Source organism: Drosophila pseudoobscura, chromosome X (assembly GCF_009870125.1).
Source record: "Drosophila pseudoobscura strain MV-25-SWS-2005 chromosome X, UCI_Dpse_MV25, whole genome shotgun sequence".
Lineage (NCBI taxonomy): Eukaryota > Metazoa > Arthropoda > Insecta > Diptera > Drosophilidae > Drosophila > Drosophila pseudoobscura.
The window spans coordinates 52226154-52245639 of NC_046683.1; the positions used below are offsets into that span (position 1 = coordinate 52226154).

The following is a 19486-nucleotide window of genomic DNA, read 5'->3' on the forward strand; positions in this document are numbered from 1 at the left end:
GCATACAATATATATGTATAAATATAAATATTTCGCTAAAGTGCATCGCTCTTATCGAAGGCCTCTCCAGCCCTGTTTCTGATAAGACACAATTTTCATATGTTTGTTATATTTTTTATATACATATTGTTGGTTGCGGCTGTTTTGCGATAATTTAGAGTGTGAATACTTACACACACGTAAATTATATTAAGTGGTGATTAACCTCTACGGCGTTGAGTAGGGCAGATAAAAATGCCAGCGCACTCGGCGCGCAAGTTCATTTTGTAGCTGCATCGAGATCGAAATGGTTCACGTCACCGAGGATGTTTTTGCTACTGGAGCAGTCAATCCATTTACCAAGCAAACGGAACCCATTCGACGCTTTACGCTATGCAATGGCGGTCGCATGTCGGTCCAGGTGATCACCCTAGGCGCCACCATCACCAGCATCAAGACGGAGGATGCCCGCGGCCAGCTGGACGACGTCACGCTAGGATTTGACGACTTGGAGGGTTATCAGAGCGAAAAGAATCCCTACTTTGGCGCCACCATTGGACGTGTGTGCAATCGTGTGGCTAACGGACGCTTCAGGCTGGATGGCGAGGTGGTGGAGGTGTCCAAGAACCGGGATAACAAATTCCAGTTGCATGGCGGATTCGTGGGCTTCGACAAGGCCCACTGGGATGTGGTTTCGGTGCGTCAAGACGGCGTCACACTATCGCACACCAATCCCGATGGCCATGAAGGTTATCCGGGCAAGGTCACGGCCACAGTGAACTTTACCCTCAGTGAGGACAACTGCCTGCATGTCCGGATGATGGCGGAGAGTGACAAGCCCACGCCCGTGAATCTCACAAACCACTCGTACTTCAACCTGGCTGGCCACAAGGCGGGTGCCAACGGTCTCTACGAGCACACCATCGAGATCAATGCCTATGGCATTACCGAAACGGACAAGGACTCCATACCCACCGGTAAGATCACACTGGTGGACGGAACTTTTTTCGATCTGCGCGTGCCCAACAATCTCGGGGAGCGCCTCAAGCAGCTGCAACCGGCCCGCGGCTATGATGACAATTTCTGTGTGGAGTTTGATCCGCCACAGCCCTTCTCTAAAGTGGCCAGAGCAACGCATCCACCCAGTGGACGCTGGCTGGAGGTGGTCAGCAATCAGCCAGGCGTTCAGTTTTATACGGCTAACTTTATGCCGGACGTGGAGCGTGGAGAGGCGGCCATTCCCGGTAAGAGTGGAGCAGCCTATGCCAAGCATGGAGCCTTCTGCCTGGAGACCCAAAAGTTTCCCGATTCTGTGAATCACAGCAACTTCCCATCGACGACCTTGCGCCCCGGCGGGACCTACAACCACGAAGTCATCTACAAGTTTGGCGTCTCCCAATAAGTGCGCCCAAACTCTCTTTCCAATCCCAATATGCCATAAATGCCATGTATCCAAATAACCCAACAACGTAACGATAATAACCAATAAAGAAAAAACACGAATGCACTCGAGAATTATGCAAAAGTTCGATAAGAGCCACAGCACGCCGTGCGGGGCCATTAAACTGTAGCAATCAGTAGAGCTAATAACTCGAGAGCAGGCCATATATAACCAATGGATGGTTACAAGCCATAAATCAGTTAAAATGATTCTTCAGCTGTTTGTATGTCTGATCGCCCAGCTAAGTCTGAGTTTTGGCCAGGAAATGGGCTATCTCCGCATAATGAATGGCACCACGGCTAGGGATAAGCAGTTCCCATACCAAGTGGGTCTGCTTTGCTACTTCGATGACTCTAAGGATGAACCGAATCTGTGTGGCGGTACAATCATCAGTAAACGTTGGATTTTAACAGCAGCCCATTGCTTACAGGAACCGAGATCTGAACTGTAAGTAAAACCAACAATAGCCTGCTTTGAAACGTGCACTAACAAGAGATTCTCTTGCAGACGCAAAGTGATTATCTACGTGGGAAGTCTGGAAGTGGACGAGAGTAAGCCATTTGTGGTCAAAAAGAGCGCAACCATTGTCCATAAGGGGTTTAACCGAAAAATTGTAGCCAATGATATTGGCTTGATAAAGCTGCCAAAGGATCTAACGTTCAATGACCGCATACAGCCGGCTATTTTCCCCGACCTGGGGAAAACCTATGAGGGAAAGATGGCCATTATTTCCGGCTGGGGTCTGACCAGCAAGCAGCAAGCTAGCAGTGTCCTCCAGTACATCAGAGCTCCAATCATTACCAACGAGGAATGCGAGAAACAATGGAACAAGCAGCTCAAAGGGAAAAGAAGGAAGCTCGTACTGGACTCCTTTATATGCATTGATTCCAGGGCAGGACTCCCGTGTCGCGGCGACTCTGGCGGTCCTCTGGTTCTCGATGATGGCTCTAGAACGCTGGTGGGCATCGTCTCGCACGGTTACGATGCCAAGTGCCAGGTGAAACTGCCAGATGTCTTGACGCGTGTGTCTTCGTTTCTAGATTGGATTGCAGAGCAGACTGGAGGTGGTTTGGAATGAATGGGCTCCTATGGAATGGCATCGAGTGGCAATAAAATACGAATCTCTTTTCAAACGTGTGCTTTATTCTTATTACTCATACAAACTCCCATACTCGTACACTTTCTCCTTTCTTTATCTCCCATTTCGTTTCGTTTCCATACTATTTTCTTGTGGCTTTGCTAAATTTGTTATCATTTTTTTATATTATTTTCTTGTCGTTTTATAATGTTATTTGTGACTTTGGTTGCATGTCTTTTAAACAATTTGTTTATGATAATGTTTAAATGTATTCATTTGTGGGCTTCGTTTACGTGTGAGTGTGATGTGGTGTAGTGTGTGTGTGTGTGTGTGGTTAATGTTGCTGATTATTTGTGATCCTTTTTTTTTGTGGTTTTCATATTTTTTTCTTCGTTCTCCCCTTATTTGTTGTCGCTATCTCATAAATGCAGTTCTCAAAATGTACAAAAACCTGAATGGAAATGATACAATGAGTGTGTGAGGAGGGGTGATATATATTTTGGTTTCTTCAACATTTGTTTCCTTTTAGTAGGTATTTTCCCATATACTCGCATGTATTGTATGTACAAAAGGTGTAAACGAAATTGTGAAAAAGCTATACAATTTGTTAGTTAACAAAGCGAATAAGTTTAAGAACTCGGCTGAATAAATTAGTTGAGTTGTATTATCTTTTTGTTGTAGGCTGCTTGAAGACTTCAGAAAAATTCGTTTGTAGCTAGCATAAAATTTGTTTTGGTTTGCTTTTCGTTAGTTTTTCTTTAAATATATAAAAAATGCACATATTATTCGATAGTAAACCATAATAGTAAAGTAATTGTTAAACTGTTTTCCTCTCGTTTTCCTTTGTTACGATCCGATATCGCTTCCCTTTATGTCCGTTTGCGGCCGGCCTCGTATAAAATGATCGATTTACTATGCGTTCAACTAGTGTTATTTTCATATTGAAATATATATGATTTTTTTCGTTACTTTCAATATTGCGTTTATCATTTGCCTATAAATCCATAGAGTTCGGTTCGTGTGACTTGCAACTATATTTTATTATAACTGTTTAATATATTATAATGCGATGATTCAGGGTCTAAGCTGAACCGAACTGAAAACTGAAATTTTAATATATTTTGGAGAAACGATTCCAGAAAAGAACAGATTTTTCGTTTTAGTTACATTGTAAACTTTTTTGTATGCATTTGTCGTTCGGTTTCGTATAAAATGTTGGTTGGGCTTTTTGTATTTTACGAGTACTCGTACTTTAACATACGCAAAATATATTTTGTATATTTTTCCCACTTAGTTTCCGCTTATCTAGGGCTTTATGTATAAACGTTATTTTTAATTATTATTTTTGCTAGACTTTCCTTTTGGTTTTCGGGTTTCCCATTTTCTTATTTCCGTATTTTCCCGTGTTGAAACAGTAACTTTCAGTCATCTTTTAATAATAATAATACATACATACAATATATGCAATATTACATACGTACAATAATATTCTGGTTTCGTAATTTTTTGTTTGTAATTTTAATTTTAAATTTAATTTGTTATGAGCGCGCCGCCGTGTGCAATGCATAAAAAAACGCAATGCATTCCCTTTCTTATATAGTGTGTCGTGTTCATAATTCACATTCAATAATGGTTTTTATTTTGTATAAAAGCTAAAATGTTTTTCCGCTGCGTATGACAAAAGTTTACATATCCTTATATATCTTTCTGATCAGGCGATCCTAGACCCATACAAAAAAAGTTCACCCAATTTCAATACAAAAATTGCCCCGTCCTCGTCCCACGAACTCGCTTCAACAAAATTTGATTTCAACTTTGGAAATGTTTTCCCATCATTTTCTTTTGGCAGTTATCGTTTTGTTAGGTTTGTTTTTGACATGTTTTGTGGTTGTTGTTGTTGTTTTTCTTTCTGTTGCGTTGCTGTTGCTGTGATATTGGTTTAATATCATTGATTTCATGTATGTATATGTGTCGTTATCATTAGATTTATCATTTATCATGTATGTATATGCTAAGCAACTAACATTGGACCATTCCATTGCGCGACGCACTATATAAGAAAACTAGCTACTTGATTACGTGTTATATTTACTCGTACTTGACTTTATATATGCATATATTATATATATTTATATTCATACTTGTATTATTATGTTATGTCGTTATGTTGTACGTTATTATTAAAATGAATTACGCCCATGCGTGGACAGCAGCCAGGCAGTTAGGATACTTAACCCCCACTAAAAAAAAAATGAGTAGAAACTCCCAAAAGACCCCCTTCCCCTTATACCCCCTCTATAGAGCCCAAGGCCCAGATCCAGTGCCAGCTCCAAGTCCAACCTTGCGGAAAAGTATTGTACAGCAAATGCATCAAAGCGGAAAAGTAAGAGCAAAGGATCTGGTAGAGCTGCTGTCGCATGCAGACAATTAAGACTAGGACTAAGACTACGGCCAAAAAAAATCATCAGTCGCACTCCGGCCCCTCCGAGAAATGGCCGCGCACATCGAGAGCCGAGGCCAGCTGAAAGACAATGTGCGATAGCGATGGATGCTCCAGAAGCTCGCTGGCTGGCAGCTGGGGCTCGCAGCGCGGCCGCATGTGGCGACCACGGAACCCACGATGCAAACGCAGCACCACATCACAGAAGACGAAACGTAAGATGAGTGTGCGCAGAAAGTCGTCGCCAAAGAACTGAACATACGATGAGTCTATCCGGCAAATGAAAGTCGAATGGGATTAGATCGTGCTTTGAAGGGTACATATATCAAAGATGCTCCTTACCTATACAGCCTATGCCCTGTTCGATCTCATCCATGCGGCAACGCGTGACCAGGCGCGAGGCCTCCGTTATGAAGCGATCCACATAGGTCTGGCAGCGTTCCCAATGATGGATGGGCACATCGCCCACATTGCAAATGTAGCAGAGGGCCGTGAGCGGGGAGTGCAGGAACAACGTAAACAGCGATCCATGATGCTGGACATCGGCTGAAAGAGATCCAAGAATAATCAGTGATCAGGGATGAGGATCCTCTAGGGTATCCGGGGCACGGACTTACCTTGAAATGCGGATGGTACATCTTGCGGTGACATGAGTACGACCAGCGGCTGGCCAAAGTAGCGGGGTATGTGCTGAAAGACGAACGAGTTGTCCGAGTCGATGACAATGAACATGGGCCGGCGTGTGAACGGATAGAGATCACCCGGATATAGGCAGTGGTTCTCCTTGTACGATTTCCCGCGACACGACAGTCCCCCGCCATCGACACTGTCCCGCTTGGCGCAGGTGGCGACGCCGCCCAGCTCATATCCAACTGGAAAATAAAGATATCGTGATGGTTCGTGATGGACGTTTGGACTGTTTACCATACTCCTTAGAGATACTTACAGTCTTCGGGATGTTTTGTGGTGGAGAAACAGCCGTCCGCGGACATGTACAAGAGTAAGGCGCCACCCAGTGGCAGTTCCCTAACGCCGCTGGCGAGGAAGACCATCAGCTGGCTAATCGAAGGCTTATAAAGTAGATACTTGTGAGGATTGTCTCGAAAATGACGGCCATTCTCCTGGTAACCCTTGGATCCTGGCACACCGTAGGGTGGTATGCGACTGGCCGCAGGACTGGCATCGTGTCCGTGCAGGCCATGCGCCATGCTCAGCGGATTCGTTGCCGATTCCGTTGGCTCTCGCTCCAGCGTCTGCAGCATCCGGAACATGTCCATGGTCAGTTCCGAGAACTTGGCCTGCTCACAGGCAGAGCCCACGATCAGGATCTCCTGCAGGCTCAGCGTCATGTGCGGCGACCGCTCGCAGGGCGGCGTTGTCAGCGGCGATAACCTAGAACCGGAACCACTACACATAAGTCGTTGTAGTTGTGCTGGTCCACAAGCGATTGGCGGGGGCCCGTGCTTTCACAGAAGAATTGAGAATGTGGCGCACTAATGAGGTGACAAGGGTACGGAAGGAGAGAAAGTGGGACTCGTGTGTGTGTTTGTGTGTGTGTGTGTGTGGGTGTGGGTGTGTATTGGGATCGAGGGTGGTCAAACACATGAAATGATAAATTCTTGTGAGTGTCTGAGAGTGGACCATTCTGAAAAACATATTTCCTGTATCAATATACAGAAAATATGTTTTCGAGTGTGCGAAATCAGGCTATAAAACAGTCATCCTAAAGAAGTGGAGTGGATCTGTTTTAAGCCGTAGTATTTATTTAGATTGTGTATTGTGTGTGTGTGTGTGGTGTGGTGTGGTGTGTGTGTAGGTTAGTGGGTGGTGTGGGTGTTAGGTTGGATAGATCATGGTTAAAGTGCGTGACAAAATGACAAAGGTGAGTGTTTTCTCTGGTGTTTCAAGTCTTCTGTGATAAGCACAACGAAATCAACATAATCAACGGCAACCGAACTCAAGCAAAACTTGTATACCTACGCAAACAGAATATAGCGCTACCCAAAGTAGACTCTTATACATATAGATAGATTGATAGATAGATAGATAGATATACTTTTGGCTACCCCAGAAGCTGTCCAAACTCCTCCTCCGCCGACGAAAGCACGGGCAATTTGTACGCGGTATGGGCACAAATTGTGCCAACGACTCACCTGTGCGATAATATGATGGGATTGGAATCGGCATGCAGTACGGCTACGGCTGCCTCGGCCTTGATGAAGCCCTTGATCTCCTCCAAAACCAGCGACCATTCCAAATGATCCTCCGGCTCGTAGCTGAGAAAACTTTAGGATAATCAAAGCATCGACACGGAAAGTATATTGCCACTCTTACGTGTTGGTGTACTCCTGTATCTGCTTCTCCAGTTCGGTGACCAGTTCGCGCACCAGCTTCATCTTCTTGAGCAGCAGACAGACGACAATGAAGCGGGCATAATAGCGCAGCTTTTTCACCATCAGATCGGGCCGATCCTCCTTGGCTGCCCGCGAGTAATACGCCCGTCCACGTATTGCCGCATAAAACTGATACGCCTCATTCAGGTAGTTGGTTTCGCTGGTTCTTAAGCTGCAAGACATAACAGAACTTTGCTGGTTAATTCTAAGCAAAGGAATACTGGTGGGACTACCTACTAATAGTGATAATAGAGCTGGCCAATTTTGCTTGCTATCTCGCCAATCTGCCAACGCTTCAGTCCGTACTTGGAGTCGAGCACCATGCGGTGTTGCTGCTGGAATTTCCACAATTTTGTATAGACATCGAAGGTGCGTCCGAAATACGCTTGCCACTGCCGATGACCATATTGCGGCAGATCCCTAAAGAGAGTACATATAGAATATATTTGTAGCATTTTGGATGCAAGGGATGCGGCAGCATTGCACTCACCTGAGCCCATTGAAGAGCTGCTTGGATTTCTCTAGCAAATGGCAAAACTCCAAGACTAGCTTTCGATCCTGTTCTTCCGTGGATTCCATTTTCACCATGCCGTTCTTCTCAACCTCCACCGCAATGTGTTATGTCTGTGAATCGGTTCTGCTGCAAAAATGCAACCGTTGGGATGAGTATTAATCAAAAGTGCAACGAGTTCTCTCAGCCCCACTTGGCATACTAAATGAGCAGAGGCGATAGAGAGATCCTGTGGATTCTATGGACAGACTCACTCAAAAACTATCCCACAAAATAAACAAACTGAATCATGCAATTCCGCTATATGCATCTATCCATCCATCCACCAATCCACCAATCCATCCATCCATTCATCCATCTATCTATCTGTGTATCTATCGTCCCTCGCAACGTGGCATAAATGACTACCCACTTGAGATTCATTCAGCCGCTCATTCAACCATTGTTGACGTGGATAATGATAATGATGATGATGCTGTCAATGATGCTTTGCATGCAATGAAATGAAATGCCTATGCGGCTTTTTTTCCTCCAACACCAACACCAAACCCCCCCCTCCCCACCACCAAACCAATGCACATTAAATTTTTAATTTTTATGTGCCATAAATCAGGCATCAAAAACCGCAATATATCGTATTTGATTTGGGGTTTTTGTCTAAACCGAAAGACAAACGGCAAATGGTTACGATTTAAAGGCATAAATGTTTTAATGCACGAGTACTCTTACTCTTACAATTACTCTTACTCGTGCTCGTACTATTTCCGTTTACCGGGTTCATGGATTCATGAATGACCGGCACGATACGATACGACACCAATACGAATTCAATTAAAATTTCAATTTGGTAAAAACAATTACGATGCCTTTTAAGTGCACACGAACAGATGGATGAGATGGGATGGAAGCGAATGAAGATGAAATGGGATGAGACAATCGTTATTCTGGCGGTGAGGAAGTGGGGAACTGCCAGCTATGCATCAAAAGCTCAATTAATAACGCCCGACCAGGCGACCAAGCGACCAGGCGAAATTGTTTGAACAAAAAACACAAGAGGGAAAGCGCCCGACGACCCCTGAACCCGAACCCGAACCCAAACCCGTACCAGAACCAGAACCAGGAAAATGTCGAACAGAGCAAAAGAAGAGTGGAACTGAGCAAATGCACAAAAGGGTCGGCAGTGCAAATGGCGCCGCAGCGGCCACATTGATTTGGCTTTGGCCAAAACTAGGTCGCCCCATGGAGCACACAAAAACTTTCAATATGAGCTCATCAGCCAACAGCCAACAGCCAGCAACCAGAATCCAGTAGCCCGAAATGGGAACTGAAGATGGCCAGGAGATTTGGCTGGAGATGGGGCTAAATATGGGCCAGGAGATGGGGCTAGAGATGATGTAAATGTAGTTTAGTTTTTGTGTGTTTGTTCCGGCAGGCAGGCAGTCAGTCAGGGACAAAGGAAGCTGCGTCAACTATGCGTCACCTCTGTAAGGGGTCGACCAACAAGTCAATTGGGCGACAGGCGACAGGGCACACTCTAATGTGGGCACACGCTGATATTTATGGCGCCCTAATCAAATTAAGTTTTCATTTAGCGCATTAAAGTGACATAATATGAAAATTACGCATACGCAACGTTAACAAACAAGACAAGAGTGAAGTAGGGAGCAGTAGAGTACAGTGGAGTAGAGCAGACACAATCAAACAGGGCTGACAGACGGGGCCAGCCGCAAGCCCACTCACTCACTGAATGACAGACCTCGCGCCTTATGCCACTGCCACAGCCACAGGCGGATGCTCTTGCTGCCCTGCTCTCCTGCTTCTGTTGCTGCTGACTTCATCATTGTCATCATCATCTTCATCATCGTCAGCAGAATTTAACCAACATCATCAGCATGTCAACATGTGGAAACCGGAAATGAAGAAACACAAATACTAAGCAAAGTCGTTGCCACTGCGATGTTGCTCATTAACACCCCTGCCTCCGCTGCCCGATCCTGCGCTCTCTCCTCCCTCTCTCTCTCTCTCTCTCTCTGTCTCTGTCTTCTAAGCACACATTTACAGTTAGTGAACGGTAACGCTGTTCACTGTCGCACAGCCAACAAATGTGTCCAAGACCATTTGGTGGGTCATTAGAAAAAATACTCGGAAATATTCAACTGGAGTTTCAAGTAAAAAATGGTTAGGCTTATTCCTGATGCGAAAATGAACACCATGGACACTTTTGTCGCCTGTTCAGTCAGTCAGCAGTTAACGTGGCAAAGTTTTTTCTCCTTTTTAGCGCTCTCTCCTGCTGCTACTGGTGCTGGTGCTGCCGCCCCTGTTGTACTTTTTGTTGCGTGTGCGTTGTTGCCTGTGTGACAATATGTGCAACAACAGCAACAGCTACGAGAGCGAGTACAACTGTTGGGGAAAATCCCAATCCCAGTCAAACAAAGCATGCAGCAACAAAAACAAAAACAAAAACAACAAAAATAAAAGGAACGGAGTATGCAACGCACTTTTGGCGCCAGACGGAGGGGTAAGACTGGCAGAATGGGGAGCGGGATAGCCGCCTTTTGACTGACGGCCAGGCGTAGGTCCTTCCATCTATCTGAGCGAGTGTGTGCGTGCATGCTTGTGTGTGTGTTTGGGTTTTTCAATGCCCGCCAGCACTCCTGAAGCAACAATACCAACAACTATTCGCTGCTACTTCGCGCTCTCTCTCTCTGTGCTGCACATTTTTTTGCCCGTTGCTTTTTTTTAGTACACCCTTGAAGGGAGAGGGTATGGCTTTCATTCGATGGTTACAATGCAGAGAGGAAAGAATTCTCGATCCTTTATGGATGTATGTAGTACTACATACATATGTATCTATGTGCATTCTTATTAAACATTCAGTCTTCTCGTCATCCGGCAGTTTTTAAGCTATTTACTAATCTACTTTTTGGTTAATGTAGTATTTAATTGTAGCTGCAACGTTCGGATTCCAATTTCATATTTGTGCCAAAGAAATAATCAGTCGGATGTGGTCGGATTCCAACGGAATATTCGATATCCAAGGGTATCAACCACTTCGACTTCCCGTAGCTATACTTCCTTCCTTTCTTTTCTTTCTACTTCTGGCCGATGCGAGTGCGAGTGTGTATGTGTGTGAGTAAACAAGCATGCAGTTGCAGGAGGAGCGACCGGGAAGGACCACGGGAGAGAGTGAGAGAGAGAGAGAGCGAGAAGGAGTAAACTCCTCTGGTTGGTGTGTAATCCTTCAAAGGCATTGTAGGCTACACATTTAATGGCATTTTGACGCTGGCAACGCTGATAATGATGTTGTCGTACATGCTACGTCCGCATCCGCAGCAAACTTGAAGTTGTCTGCCCCACAGACCCCCTTTCTGCCCCATTCCTTCTCTGCCCTTGCAATGCAATGCCCTCGTGCTCCCTTGGTCCCTTGCACGCCCCACCAGTCATTAGGACTTATGAATTTCGGTTTAACAATTGAGCAGCACAAAGGACACGCTGGCGGGAATCTGCAAAACTTTGGCATAGTTCAGCCTTCATAATTAATGGCAGCGCGGAAAAAAGAAAAAACTCTGCAAAAATATATAAAAACCAACTGCTTGAGTGGCCCAACTTTAGCCTAATGATACGGACAGACAGACAGACAGACAGACAGACAGACAGAGAGTCGGTCCGAAAGTTACACTTCTCATATCTCTGGGCAGACATCTGAAAGTAGCTCCACAAAAGTGCACACAAAACTTTGTCCCAAGGCTGCTGCTGCTGCTTCTGCTTCTGCCAGCAAACCGGATGTGGAGTGGCCAGCGGAGAACTTTTTCCGTAGCCTTTGGACATTTTAGTCATTTTAAATTTTTTTTTATTTTGAGATGTTTGACTATTGCTGGAAGGCCATTTGAATTTTACATTTAATTGGCAATTGGCATATCCATTGCGTGCAGCGCCCTGTGGTATGCAACAAATTCGTTTGCCAATCTTACCTTATCATTGTTGTACCTGCTGCCGCCACCAACAACAATAGCAACAACAGCAGCAGCAAGAGGAGGAGGAAGAGCGGTGGTCTCCTCCGTCACAGCCTATGGCAGGACGCCGACGCCGACGCTGACACCAGAACCGCCTTCACAGCCGTCTTTGCAGCTTATTGTTGCTGTTGCTATTGGTGTCGTTGTCGTTGTCGTCGTCACCGTGACCGCCGACGACGCCGTTGCTGCCGCAGCCGCCGTCGAGCAATCAAATTAGCGTATGTTGCCGCTGCTTCTGGTGGCGCTCCCGCTGACGACGCCGTCTTCTAGCTTTGTTCCTGGCGCCCTGCACTTGACATATGTACGTATGTATGTACGGAGTATGTTCGGAGTCCGGAATCCCAGATGATGAGTGCGATTGATGAAACACTTTTCACACAATTTCTTTCCCGTTCCACTCGCGATTCTTTTTTCTTTTTTTTTCTTTTTGCCGGCTTGCAATATTTCACTGGCTTCTGGGACGCACTGGCGAGGGCTCGAATGTGGGAATACACAGCCAGGGATTGGGGCAGCTTCAGTTACCGTTCCGAGCTTTGGACAATTTCGGGCGTTTTTCCTCGATTGCGGTGCCGTGCGTGTGGGGGGCAGAGAGTATGTGAATGGTGAAACGCTGCGACCGTCGCGTATGGCTGCACAGTATCGAATTTTTTCGCATTTACATTTTTAACGAGGAGGGTTGGGGGTTGGTATTGATTTTTTTGCGATTCTGACAGCTCGCTAGTGCCAGTGCTAGCCGCCAGGCGGCGTTTTCTGACAGTTGTCCGCTCTTCGGGGGTGGGTGGTTGAACACCGAAACTCTCCACAGCCAAACAGCTGATTTGAGTGGAGAGTAGCCGTTAAGGATATGAAATTTGAATCTTCCCATGGAAATAACACCACATTTGCATCCGTTTTTACACTACATGAACACATTTTTTGAGTTTTATTTGCATTACATTAAGTACATTAACATTTACATTTTGCATTACATAAAAGCGTTTTGAATTTTGGTTTTCCATTTTTGATAAAATTGCGACTAAAATTGTTGCGGTTTTTAGTGCCTTGCCCATTCACTATCACAATGAAATAAATAACATTGTTCTTGGATACAGTTACAGTATACAATAAATATATATACTATTCATGTGTATTTATATGTATATGTATATGCTCGTTAAACAATAGCTGTAGATGCATGATAGGTAACCATATTATATGGCAATTACGGATTTACATATATATATATAATATATATAGTATAATCATCTAACTATCATTATAAGACGCCAGATTTTTCTCTCATTTGGAATATGCGCATAGCTTCAGTCTTTAAATAAATCCAAAACGTCGAATCTAAACGCCAATGCGTCCTAGTCCGTCCTACCTGAATGATACATACATATATACATATACAGTCTGTTTCAGAACTATAAGACAGCTGGACAACGGGGGGGTGGGGTAAATTCTCTTAACTTTGAAGGGCTTAAAGTGCTTCTGATATTATCTACTGTTTTCTGTTTCCTACGATTCCTCCTACTTTTTATCGGTATTGTCATGTGGGATTTTTGCTGCCAGACTATGCCATAGTTATGAAACCCACTCTATAGTAGGTATACATGCATGCATGCATTTATAGTTTGGTTAAATATTGATTCTGTGTTAAAATTTGGCTTGGTTACCATTTCTAATGATTTCGATGTACAGTGATTGAGTGGATAGTAGAGTTGAGATACTCTTAGTGCATTCTGTGCATTCTTTAGACGGTTCTTGGATCAGCCAGCTCCCCTAGAGTATTTCTAGTGTCGCTTACAGACGCGTTGCTTCCGACACCGTGGACACATCCCCAGCGCCGTTGTGCACCTGTTGACTGGTGGAGGTGCCCACATCTGTCGTGGGCCGTGGCAGATGCGAGTAATAGCCCATTTGACAAGAGTTCTGGTGGGTCAGCTTCTGGTTTTGGCTCAGCTGATATTGGGCCGCCTTGAGGGCCGCCTGTTGCTGCGGCGATAGACAATCACAGGCGGCCATCAGCTCCTCCGTGGACTTGGCCGTAATCGTGGTCGTTGTGGTGGTCGTCAGCTCGCCTACAAACTCCGTGGGCGGTGGGGCATAGTTCTCCACATCCCCGTAGGTCGAGAAACGTCCGTACGGATTGCGACGTGGCATCGAGTGACGCTGCTGAGCGATTTGAAGCTTAACCGGCGGCTTCACGGCCACCGTGTCCAGGTATCCATAGCCGAAGCCATAGCCACCCGCTGCCTTGGTGGCCAGATTGTCCCAGGACTTGGGCTTCTGCACGTAGGATATGGTGTTGGGGTAGATCTGCGAGGGCTGAACTTGTGTGGCCGTCACATGGTAGCGCTGATGATAGCCCGGATGATGATGGTGATGGTGGGGCATCGGGTGGGTCTGCTGATGTGGATGCTGTTGCGGTTGCTGCTGCTGCTGCTGTTGGTGGTGCGGCTGCTCGTAGGATTGTCTGGACTTGGTGGAATGCTGTCGCGACTGTCCCGTCTCGCTCTTGGGATCCCAGAACAGAGTATCCGTGCTGATGGAGGTGGTGTAGGAGGCAGAGTCCGCAGGCGCAAACTCGCTGGAAGTGCAGGAGTGGAGGCTACAGTGGCTGGCCAGGCCAGAGGCCAGATCAAAGTAGCGGGAACGTGTGCTGCCCGACTGGGAATTCGCATGGCAGGGAGTCGGAGTAGTCTGTCCCTGCGGGGGATGATGATAGTGATGGTGATGGGGCACTGGCTGCTGTTGCTGTTGCTGCTGCTGTTTTTGTATCTGCTGCTGCTGTTGTTGCTCACGGCTGTGATGGTGGTGATGATGATGGTGGTGGTGTCCCCCTCCATTGGCACTGGGCGAGGCATGCGATTGGGACTTGGGTCTAATCCGCTGCTCCTTGCTCTCCACCCTCTCCCGCTCCCTCTCGCGATGCTTGTGCTTGTGAGTGTGCTCCTTGTGCTGGCGATGGCGGCGTCGGCTGGGCACACACTGCGTATCGCAGCAGGGACTGGCCAGATCGTAGGCATCGAGGCTGACATTGTCCCCGGCCGGCAGAGGACTCTTCTCCGTCGATTTCCAGCGAAAGTGCCCGAGACATGGATTGCACGAATGCCCCACATGGTAGTGCTTCCCTGAGGCGGGCTTCTCCTTCTCCGCCTTGGGCGGCTTGGCTGGAGGCTTGTGCTTTTCACAGGTTCGCGGCGGAGGAGCAGGTGGCTTCACCGTGGCACCTCCGCTGGTGGTGCTGTGGTACTGAGTCGGAGCGGTGGTGGTGGGTTGACTGATCGTATTAGTGTCCACCGACTCGGTGCGGTGCAACATGAAGCGTTGGGCCGTCGGCTGATGGTCGCTGCTGCTCCGCTGTAGGCCCAGGCCATCGATGTAGTCCTCGGAGCTGCCATGCGTTGGCCGGAGGACATAGCGATATGTGGGGTCCAGATAGTGATACGTGAGCATGAACTGCGCCGGTGGCGGAATGATAGCTCCCCCTCCTGCCGCCTGCTGGCGGGCAGCTATATTCCCCACATCCTCTGTGGACAGGGCGGGACGATAAAAGCCCGTTTCGACCGCCGCTTCAGTGGGCGAGACGCCTTCTCCATCGCTGGGCGATGTATTGGCATTGGCCTTCTTCCGCGCGGGCAGGCTGTGCGTCTTCCACTTGCCCTCGAGCAGCTCTCGCTCCCTGAGATGCACCCGCTCCAGTTCGTTCATCTTGTGCTGCAGCATGCTTTGGAGTTGAATGTAACGCATGTGGAGATCCACCTAAAAAGACGCCTATCCATGAGGGATCTATCTATCTATGGATGTGGGATTCGCTACTTACCTTCCGCACACAGTCCTCGAAGAGCACCACCATTCGCATCCTCGTGTCGCACTGTTTGATGAACTCCACGATGGTCTTGTGATCGGCCTTCTCCATGTCCCTGCCATTGATGGAGAGTATCACATCACCTTCTCGCATACCAGATCTGTAGGCCGGACCGCCGTACTCCACATAGTCCACGTAGGTGATCATCTCCAGCTCCTCGTCCCGCTTGTAGTGGATGCCATAGCTCTGCAGGGTGAAGCCGTAGGTGTCGTTCTTCTTCTCCACAATAATGGTGCGACGGCGTCGATCCTCATCCGGCTTCGAGGCCAGAAAGCGCTCCGACTTGTAGCGGCCCAGGATGTGGGTGGACTGCGATAGCTGGAGGGGGATTAAGTGTTGATTAGTGGGTGAAAGTGGCCTCTTGTGCGCTCAACTATTCCGCAGCAGAACTTCCGGTTATTTACACGTCTGTGCAATGTGGCACACCGAATGGCCGCCAGGTGCGGCCAGACCATAAAAATGTGGTGTTTGCTCAAAGGCCATACCCGTATCTAAACCTATTCGCATTCGCATTCGCCCCAAGCCCCCTCACCTCCCTTCCCCACCATTCACTCCTGCTGCTGGTCCTTGGTGCTCTTCCTGCTTTTATTGAAAGCATTTCCATGAATACCCGATGAAGGCCCCCAGCACCAGCAGGCAACACTTTCACTGCCGCCCTCGCTTCCACCTCCAGAAAATGGGAAAGCGGTGCGGCGGAGAAAGGGAAAAGAAAACCAAACAAATTTCACACAAACACAGACGCACAGATACGGATAGATACAACAAATACATAGACAGAGTGGGCAGCTCTTTCATTAACGGTACATTGTGTGAACCCGTAATAACCGGACTGAAAGGCAAAAGGCTTACCCTCGGCAGAACTACTGCCGGGAATTTTCTCGGGAAATTGTGCGGAATTACATGGATGTATAAAAATATACAACATTTATTAAAAGTGGGATACTGTAATCGCAAGTCCTTTCATTATAAAGAAATTGCCGTTGAAAGAACGAAATGATTTAATTGAAGTAGGAATTTAAAGTGTTGCCGGTTTAGAGTTTTGAAGCCATGCCCTGGTCTTTGTTTTAGAATCCCAAACACGAGTGAGTCGGGGATAGCCCATAACTTAAAGTAATCCAATACTAACAGGGGAATGAGGGCTTCGGAAAAATATATTTCAATTAAGGCAGGGGGGTTGCTATGATTCTGAATGACTTCCCCCCTCTTAAGTGATTTTTCCAATATGGTAACCCAACTGGTTAATTTTTGTTCTCTCTAATTGTCTTGGCCAAAGTCATGGCATGGCGCTGCTCCATCCACGGGGGGCGGCGAGCGGGACTCTTTTATAGCTTGGTTTCGTTGTATGTGTAGTATATATGACAATTTACGGGGCACTGAATTATTAACACTTGATCGGAAACCCCGCGCGGTTGCTGAAGCGTAAACTATGTATAACGATGATAAAGAACAAGAGGTTAAACAGCTGAGAGGGCAGCAGGCATTGCAATAAGCAGGAGAAAGAAAACCCACCACCAAAAGAAGCAAATCACCCACCCACTTGGATCCAGTATCCATACCCTGGCCCACACACCAGCACCAGCACCCGCACTCGCACTCGCAAGACAATTTCAATTGAGGCAACGCTGCAGGACCTTGTCGCATTATGACTCAATAAGAGGACGGACACACATAGACATTTCAATTGGATTATAAGTACTGGTACTGGTAATAGTACTAGTACGACTGTCTGCCACTTGGACTTACCTGTGCATACTCGATCTCCTCATCGCTGGCATCGAGACTCTTGTGGAACTTGAGGCGGCCCAGGCTGCCAGTGCCATTGACATAGTGCGATGATGGCTGGTGTGACTGTTGGTGGTGCTGCTGGGACTGCGACTGCGGCTGGTTGTCGTGGTGGTGGTGCTGCTGCTGTTGCTGGCAGGCGGCGGCTATAAGGGAGCCCACCGAGGTGGCGTTCGAGGCGGAGATGGAGACGGCGGCTGCTGTGGTAGCGGCACTGCTGGCCGCCGTTGCAATGCTCTGGCAGCTGCTGCTCATGGGCTTGCTGGCCATTGTTGTGTATTGATTTCTTCACGCAGTCATAATTATTGGGATCCCATTGAAGGAGCTATTCAGCCAGGCAGCCGGGCAGCACACGCAGCAAATCTGCTGCGAGACGACAATGGATACAGATACCGAAACAGAAACAGAAACAGAAACACCGACGACGAAAAAAAACTCACTTTTCACTGAATCTTGGTCTGCCCCAGAGAGAGTGGCTAGGCCCACACGAGTTGCGGTCGCTGGTAATTATAATTTGTCATTCCTATTCACAAAACTCTGCCCTGAACCACTACCTTTATCAATGGTATTTGTTGATGAAAAACTTTTCCATATTCGTGCGGAGCGGAGCGGCGCAAAGCGGCGCAGTGCGGTGCCGTGTGGGTCTGTTTCCGCTTGGTTTGTTCTACTTCCGTTGAAGTTTGGTGCCGTTCTGAACGTACGTTCTATCGGCGCCGACTGCGTCAAGAGCGGAAGCGGGAGAGCGACGCATTGCACCCACAAACAAGCTTTCAGCCATAGGAAAGACGTTAATATTTATGGCACATGTTGACTGCCACTGCTAAATCGGCAAAAGTTATGCTCAAATAGGTAAAGCGCATGCGCATGCTATGTACACGTTGATATGAACATTACAAAATGAGAAGTTATGATTCTTAAATATGAAATTGTAAGTCTATGCAGTCCATTCCAGCTAAACATTAATACTCCACAAAATACTTGGAAGTATACAAGTAATCAACAATTTATCTTGTTCCCCGATTTCCTCATTCAAATTCTAGCGCCACTTAACATTCCTCTGTTAACGTGCGCCTAACATGCACCGACTCCCCATCTGAATATTAACATATCTCTGTAGTCGCACACATGCATGAAAAGGCTTGTTTTGTTGTTGTTATTTTAAAATGTATAATTTATGTTTATAAATGGAATATTTCCTACTCCGCGAGCTCGCCTCCAGGGACCAACTGCAATGGGGATCATTTAAACAACTATACTTATACGAGGCACTAGTACTACGCACCATTGTTATGTTGTTGCCATTCAACAGAATCTGATCCAATTTCGTGATCCGGCGACCGTCTGGCGTGTTTTCGTACTCCGTGACATCGTCCAGCAGCATGTTCACAAAGTCATCAAAGCCCAAGAGAGTGCCAACCATTTCCTTGTCGTTCTTCATGATTATGTGGATGCGGGAGCCTATGCATTTGTCCACCAACTCTGTGGAAAAACAAGGTCCAGGCAAGCCGGCAGAGACGCTGTAGCCGGCAAGACGGGTAACGGCCAAAACCTATTCACTTACCCAGTGGCATCAATGTAGCAATGTTTGCAGGAGGGGGCACGGCAGTCATTTTGCTTTGTTTATGTTGCTAATTTGTTTAAATTATTAATATTTTGCTAGAATTGCAGGACAGAATAAAAAACGCGGATTTATCGATAAAATAAAAAAACGATATTAACCCACTTACCGCCCTCAATTTAAACTAGTGAAAACTTGAGTTATATACGATATGAAAGTACTTTATTAAAAAAAAAAATGACAAGGATTTTCATCTTTCACCTGAGCAGCGTTAAAATTCTTCTAGTTTCATAATGTTCGTAGAGTGTATTGTAATAAAATGTGTTAATCGTTCTCTGTTCACGATCGGTCGATCGTAATATTTTACGAGCTAGCTAAGACTTTTAGCCCTCAACGCATAACTTTATCTAATTGATGAACCAATTTTCCACATGACTG

General features: G+C 46.6%; 5 protein-coding genes across 11 annotated transcripts; 2 read left to right on the forward strand and 3 right to left on the reverse strand.

Annotated features, from left to right (window-relative positions):
* Positions 1-142: 142 nt before the first annotated feature.
* On the forward strand, positions 143-1491 carry LOC4813658 (aldose 1-epimerase). Its single transcript, XM_001353801.4, has one exon. The coding sequence runs from the start codon at positions 287-289 to the stop codon at positions 1379-1381; it is 1095 nt and encodes a 364-aa protein (XP_001353837.2). The 5' UTR covers positions 143-286; the 3' UTR covers positions 1382-1491.
* LOC4813060 (brachyurin) lies at positions 1442-2557 on the forward strand. The gene is made up of 2 exons (XM_001353802.4): positions 1442-1867; positions 1928-2557. The coding sequence occupies exons 1-2, from the start codon at positions 1599-1601 to the stop codon at positions 2496-2498; spliced, it is 840 nt and encodes a 279-aa protein (XP_001353838.4). The 5' UTR covers positions 1442-1598; the 3' UTR covers positions 2499-2557.
* Positions 2542-12599, reverse strand: LOC6900722 (protein SCAI). Of its 5 annotated transcripts, none has more exons than XM_033382792.1 (9): positions 11814-12599; positions 7822-7968; positions 7569-7751; positions 7273-7503; positions 7092-7223; positions 5885-6345; positions 5556-5810; positions 5281-5484; positions 2542-5207 (listed from the first exon to the last, which is right to left on the reverse strand). In XM_033382792.1, exons 2-9 carry the CDS (start codon positions 7917-7919, stop codon positions 4963-4965), a joined length of 1809 nt encoding a protein of 602 aa, XP_033238683.1. In that variant the 5' UTR covers positions 7920-7968; positions 11814-12599; the 3' UTR covers positions 2542-4962. The 5 variants fall into 5 exon arrangements, with proteins under 5 accessions (XP_033238683.1, XP_033238684.1, XP_033238682.1 ...); XM_033382793.1 differs by having other exon boundaries at positions 5885-6330; positions 7822-7971; XM_033382791.1 differs by having other exon boundaries at positions 7822-7971; positions 11814-12598.
* Positions 12600-12791: 192 nt separating this feature from the next.
* Positions 12792-18499, reverse strand: ssp6 (short spindle 6). 3 transcript variants are annotated; one of them, XM_033382790.1, is made up of 5 exons: positions 18045-18499; positions 17931-17990; positions 17452-17853; positions 15664-16026; positions 12792-15602 (listed from the first exon to the last, which is right to left on the reverse strand). In XM_033382790.1, exons 3-5 carry the CDS (start codon positions 17758-17760, stop codon positions 13641-13643), a joined length of 2634 nt encoding a protein of 877 aa, XP_033238681.1. In that variant the 5' UTR covers positions 17761-17853; positions 17931-17990; positions 18045-18499; the 3' UTR covers positions 12792-13640. The 3 variants fall into 3 exon arrangements, with proteins under 3 accessions (XP_033238681.1, XP_033238680.1, XP_002135086.2); XM_033382789.1 differs by having other exon boundaries at positions 17452-17856; XM_002135050.3 differs by having other exon boundaries at positions 17931-18499.
* Positions 18500-18632: 133 nt separating this feature from the next.
* LOC4813464 (U6 snRNA-associated Sm-like protein LSm5) lies at positions 18633-19200 on the reverse strand. Its single transcript, XM_001353806.3, has 3 exons — positions 19052-19200; positions 18773-18969; positions 18633-18716 (listed from the first exon to the last, which is right to left on the reverse strand). The coding sequence occupies exons 1-3, from the start codon at positions 19098-19100 to the stop codon at positions 18687-18689; spliced, it is 276 nt and encodes a 91-aa protein (XP_001353842.1). The 5' UTR covers positions 19101-19200; the 3' UTR covers positions 18633-18686.
* Positions 19201-19486: the final 286 nt, after the last annotated feature.